Raw genomic sequence first — 5,689 nt, 5'->3', positions numbered from 1 at the left:
CAGGAGAAGAAAGCCTTGGAGGAGGCCGAGAAAAAATTAGAAAGTAAAAAAAGCGGGAAACGAGTTGCCCAGCTCGGGGAACAAAGTAAACAATCGATCCCCCCGCTCATAGTGAAAGCCGCTGGTCCGGATGCTGAACTAATGGATCCCACAATCATAGCATCTGCGGCAGCACAGGGAATGACTGTAACGGGTGCCAGAGAACAAGCGGCCCAGATCGGTATGACTCTTCGTGCAATGTTAGGCCTTGAGGAGGCGCCAATGAGTGAGGTAGCAATTACATATGTGCCGAATGGGCCTGTCGCCGAGCCTGCGCAGGAAGAGGATCTACCTCCACAAATGCAAAATCTGCTACGTTGGTACAAGGGTTACATAAAAACTAACGCCGACAAAGAATATATTTATGCGGAAGTTAGACATGAGCATCACTTCAAACATTACTATGTAACAGTTCATCTGAGTGAATTGTTCCAGCTGTTCAATCTGCGCGACCTCGACAAATCTATCATCAGTTGCTACGTTCTGTAATTGATTTATTTCTACCCCATCTCGTTCATTGCCTGCACTATATATATATTGTCCTAACTATATTGGTGTGTACGCTATTATGCAGAATGAAGATTAGGGAATGCAGAATAAGGAACATCCATGATGTTGGGTTCATTGACCACAAATCGTTAATGGATATGTGTTAGAAAAACACCCCGCCGACGTGGAGCAAGACCTGTGGCTTTTTCTTACAAAGTAGCAACCCAAAAGTGAAATTCTATTTCCTTACCATTTTGGATGAGTGTTTCTGTCTTGAGCACATTCTCTTTTGTTTACTCCATGCATGGTATGTGGCTAATCGATGAGTTATGCATGACTGTGCATGTATCGTGTCCGCATGTTCCACTGGATTCTGCTAGTAATTCAATTTCACACCTCCACAGTTCTCGTCATCGACTCTCTGAATATGGATCCAAAGCTTTGGGTCGACATGAGAAGAATGCTGCAAAAGTAATTATTTTCATTCATTTGCGCTCTATATCGATCGGCCTCTTTCGTTCATTTCCTAATATCAAGTAACTACTAACTCTCTTGTTCATTTAATTTTCTTTGCCTCGTAGGGTTTGGAGACGGTTCACAGATGAAATGGTCGGTAAATTCAAAAAAGAGCAAGAATTTAGAAGGTCAGTGACTGGGGATATTCAGCCAACGGGGACCAATCTATGTGGATACTATGTTTGTGAGTTCATCCGGAGATACACCTCTGAGCGGAAGCCGTCGGATAACAACGTCAAGAGGAATAACCTCCGGAAGATGCTTAGTCCAGAAGCTCGCTTCCGACCAATTCAAGAGGAACTAGCAGGATGGTTCATGAGGGAAGTCCTCCATCCTAAAGGAGAACACTATTACGAGGACGTAGAACTTTTGATACCGTAAATTATGTATGGAAACTTGTTCAAAATTGTATATGGTCATCCGATATTGAATATATATATTGTATATTCCTCTTGAATTTTCTTGGTTCTAATTTCAAATTTGTTTGAAATTGTACATTCATATGCATGTATAAAGTACCATAGAATATGTGTACTGAAACTTCTTCAAAATTAAAATAAAACACAAAATAAAATATAAAAGAAATAAAACAATACAAACTAAAAAGAAACCAGATTTAGGGGGGGGGGGGGGGCTAAAACCCTAAACCTGCGGAGGCCTTTAGTCGCGGTTGGCCAGGAGATCCGCGACTAAAGGTCCTCCGCTCCGACGGACTGCTGTCGGTCACGTGGACGTGCCTTTAGTTGCGGTTCGTAAGCAACCACGACTAAAGGTGGGGCCTTTAGTCGCGCTTCATTGGTCCCGGTTGCGCAACCGCGACTAATGGCAGTTGCGAACCGGGACTAAAGCCCTTTTTTCTACCAGTGAGTAGAAGATATGGAGGTGTTTGTCCAAGTGCTTGGAATAAGAAAATTGCTCATGCAAGTACAAAACCTACTGATCATCCGTCGAGATGACTATAGCACACCTAGGTGCGAGGTTCTAGTGAAGAGAGATAGAATTTCTAGGAACCAAAATATTTTTGTTTCAAGAGATATGGATTAGGTTGCCATAGCGTCTTAAATCGACAAAAGGTGATCTCCTTTTCCAGTTTTGTTTTTCTCCGAAGAAAAATATACCGCTAGGTAGTGTTATTTTATGTTTACGGAAATACCGGCCAAATATCGTCCGAGATTTGGTAAAATCATTTTGCAGATTTCTTCATAATTTGTAGATATTCATTAAAATTGAGAAAATTTCGTAAAACTTGGTAAATTTTGCTTGCTAATGTTTTTCTTGGGTGGTATTCGGAAAAAGGCAGTTGCTGTCGAGATACCGGAAAATACCAATTGAGAAGAAGAAGAAACCTGCTCATGTCTATAATATTGCTTTTGTACCAACTCGTATAGGAATAGTCTTTTTGCATTGTAATATGCGAGTGCGGACTTGAAGCAAAGTTGTATGAAACCATGCACTAATCTTTTGTTTTAACGGATATATAGCTTGTGTCATTTTTTTTTTAAATGGACGTGGCCCTATTTTTTTTTAACGTGGACTCGTTTTCTTTTTGCAGTCGCCGGAACACATCTTTGTCTAGCTGATCGCACGTCTTTTTTTCTTTTTGATTCAAAAACAGACATAGCCTGCCCTTTCTATCTGGACTCTTCTTTCTTTGGAGCCGGCCAGCCGGAGATGCAACAGATTGTATGTATGGCATTTATTAATTGTTTTCACGCTGAATCAATTTAGCAGTTTTTTTTGTTGTAACTCATCGTGTCAACTACACAAATTGAACTGTAGTTACGTAACTATTAATTATTGGTTAAATCCTGGCCACTTATTTTAGATCTAACAATTCTAAATTCTAAATAATTAAAGTGATGTGGATTAACGCAGTATCTCTATTTTAGTTTCGCATATTACTTTTAGTATATAATAGATAGAATAGAATAGATAGATAGATACTTTTGTATTTTCTTATGATGACATGGTCAAGAGAGTTTTTGGAGGCATGAAAATACTGATTTTTGGCCTACCCTTTATCAGGTTCAGCAGCACCTAAGACCAGCCACGTATTTTCGGATTTCACTCTTGTCAAATCGTAGCAAACTGGGTAGTACTTTTTAGATTAGGTGGTCCATTGGTCCTTGTGATAATAATACATAAGAAACCACGAAAACAAAAATGGTCGGCCACATGTAAAAGCTCTTGTATATCGGCGTAGACTTGGAAAGGAACGTCAGCTGGTTCACAGATATTGCTTATCCTACTCCCAACTACAATTTCAACCGCTGATAATTAAGATAGTTACATGCATGAGTACGAAGATTCAATCCATTCTACGGCACGTTTTTCTGACCTGCCGTCCTCCACATCCCAGAATGCTGATTGATCTAATTGGGGAAAGATCAGCAATCATATCACTTTAGAGATCAGTTAGACTTGTGCTCCGGTGCTTTCTGAAAGTTTGATTTGCACAACTTTGAAAGCAAGATCAAAGGCTGTGATTAGGAGGAGTGCGTCGTGGGATGTGGGTAGTTGCACCCTGCGGTGATCACAACCATCCAGCTGCTTTGGGAAGCGTGCAAAAAAAGTCTTGGAAAGCACAGGAGCACTCCTCGATCAGTTATCGTATCACTTTTACATTTCTTGTCAGCTTATTTAGTCATTATGGCGCCATGCTGTCATACACAATAGAGACCTATGACAAATTTCAGCTTAAAAGACTTTAAAGCCCTGAACTCTCCCTAATGAAGTAAAGCATAACTTCTTGCATTTCTCGGAAATACTGGTCTGTTTCTTTTCACATAAGGTTGTAAAAGCCTGAAATCCTGGCCACTACCACTAGCTTCTCAATCGGCTGAAAATCTAAGCGGCTTCCTGTGTCGACCTCATTTTACACGTCAGAAAAATTTGGAAGCGGATAGTTCAGTTGAAAAAGAAAGCCGAAAAGCGGGAGAAATATCGCTGCAAAGTGTAGAAAATCCGAAACTTCTGCCAGTGCCATCCGGAATGTAGATAACACTTCACATCAAAGATTTGTTGTTGGTGCGTTATGTTTGAAAGCAACACCCTGAACTTTTTTCCCCTGGATATGGGAGACTTTTCTGTACTCTTGAATCTCCGCCCGTGCCATTGTATGCACTCATCCATACTTCGTTTTCGTGCAAGCTCTGGTTGCTGTTTTCTACTTTGATGCAATGAATAAATTGACAGGTGCCAGTCTTAAGGAGGCATGGTCTCCTGACCAAGTGAGGGAGTGCATGTAGTTCTGTTTTTAAATTTAATTTGTCAAATTTCATAGTATGAGTTTTTAGTTTGCGGTCAAATTAAATTAAGTACTACGACTTGCTCGGCTCATATGAAGACCATGTGAGACCCAAGCGAGAATAAGAAAGGCAGAAAAGAAATGAAGACAAATATTCATCATGACACCCAAAGACACTCTGATACTTTTATTCAGCAGCAATAGCGAGCCATTGCTGCAGCTGCAGTACACACCATAATCCATAACTTTGACCAAGCACTAAATCACACTTGCTAATTCAAACACGCAAAGCAATACTAGTAGTGGTAGGGGAAATGTGGGATCACTGAACTCTACTAGCAGGCAGTTCAGTTCAGTTCAGCCCATACGCCAACACCTTTGACTTCTTGCAGGCAGTTCACTTCTTAGATGGCGAGGACGAGGCCCGGCAGCGACTTGCGGGCGCGATCAGCGCGGCGGCTCTCCCACAGACACTTGGGCCACTTGGGCGTGGGGGCCAAGGAAGTGGATGAAGTGGAGGAGGAGGAGGAGGAGGAGGCCTGGCTAGGAGAGACGGCGGCGGTGGCGTTCTTGGTGGCCTCGGCGGCGGAGAGGCGGGTGACGGTGAGGTCGGTGTTGAAGTACTCTCTGAGCTGCGTGATCACCCCATCAGGGCCGACGGTCCAGGCGTGCACCCAGTATAGCTGGCCGCCAGCGTCGGCGCCTCCCTCGGCAATGACGGTGGAGCCGAAGGCGTCGACGGAGCGCGGGGCGAAGGTGAACTCGGCGTTGGTGTCGGCGCCGGTGAGCAGGCGCATCATGTGCTGGTGCGCGGGCGGGCCATGGAACCACCACTCGAGGTCCGGGGCGAGAAGCTCCTGCGCCCGGCGCGCGTCGCGGGCGTTGAGCGCCTCGTACAGGCGCAGTACCAAGAACTTGCCGCGCTGCTCCTCTGTTTCCCTGCCGCCGCCACCGGCGGTGAGCTCTGCCAGCTTTGCGTCCGTCCCGTGCTGCGGCGGCGCCGCCGCTCCGGCCTGCTGATGGTTAGCCAGTTCCTGACGCGAAGCCCCGCGCAGGCTCCGATCTCTCTACTGGCTGGAAGAGAAGTGGAGAGAGGGAGTTTCCTGCGAACAGAGGCGCAGCACTCGGTCGAGTCGGAGTCTCGTGGCAACTCGATGAGTTGGAGGCGGAAACACCGAAACAGAGATGAGAAGCGATGTGCTAAGCGGGGCTGCTTTTATAGGCGGGGACGGCCGCAGACGCGGCTAGAGTTAGGGCCTGTCTAATGGAAGTAAGTACAAAACTTTAGAAAAATAAACGGATGCGGATGAGTAAAATAGAGTTAGGGCCTCTCTAATGGAAGTACAAAACTTTAGAAAAATAAAGGGATGCGGATGAGTAAAATAGAGTTAGGGCCTC

General features: G+C 44.5%; 1 protein-coding gene across 1 annotated transcript; it reads right to left on the bottom strand.

Annotated features, from left to right (window-relative positions):
- Window positions 1-4,454: 4,454 nt before the first annotated feature.
- On the bottom strand, window positions 4,455-5,462 carry LOC127295741 (senescence associated gene 20-like). The gene has a single exon (XM_051325733.2). It carries the CDS (start codon window positions 5,089-5,091, stop codon window positions 4,696-4,698), a length of 396 nt encoding a protein of 131 aa, XP_051181693.1. The 5' UTR covers window positions 5,092-5,462; the 3' UTR covers window positions 4,455-4,695.
- Window positions 5,463-5,689: the final 227 nt, after the last annotated feature.

The sequence above is a fragment of the Lolium perenne genome, chromosome 4, assembly GCF_019359855.2.
Source record: "Lolium perenne isolate Kyuss_39 chromosome 4, Kyuss_2.0, whole genome shotgun sequence".
NCBI lineage: Eukaryota > Viridiplantae > Streptophyta > Magnoliopsida > Poales > Poaceae > Lolium > Lolium perenne.
This window is presented reverse-complemented; position numbering and strand designations above follow the sequence as displayed.

Bases quoted from the DNA above. Each gene is read 5' to 3' on its own strand.
- LOC127295741 (XM_051325733.2), bottom strand. From the start codon at position 5,091: ATGATGCGCCTGCTCACCGGCGCCGACACCAACGCCGAGTTCACCTTC.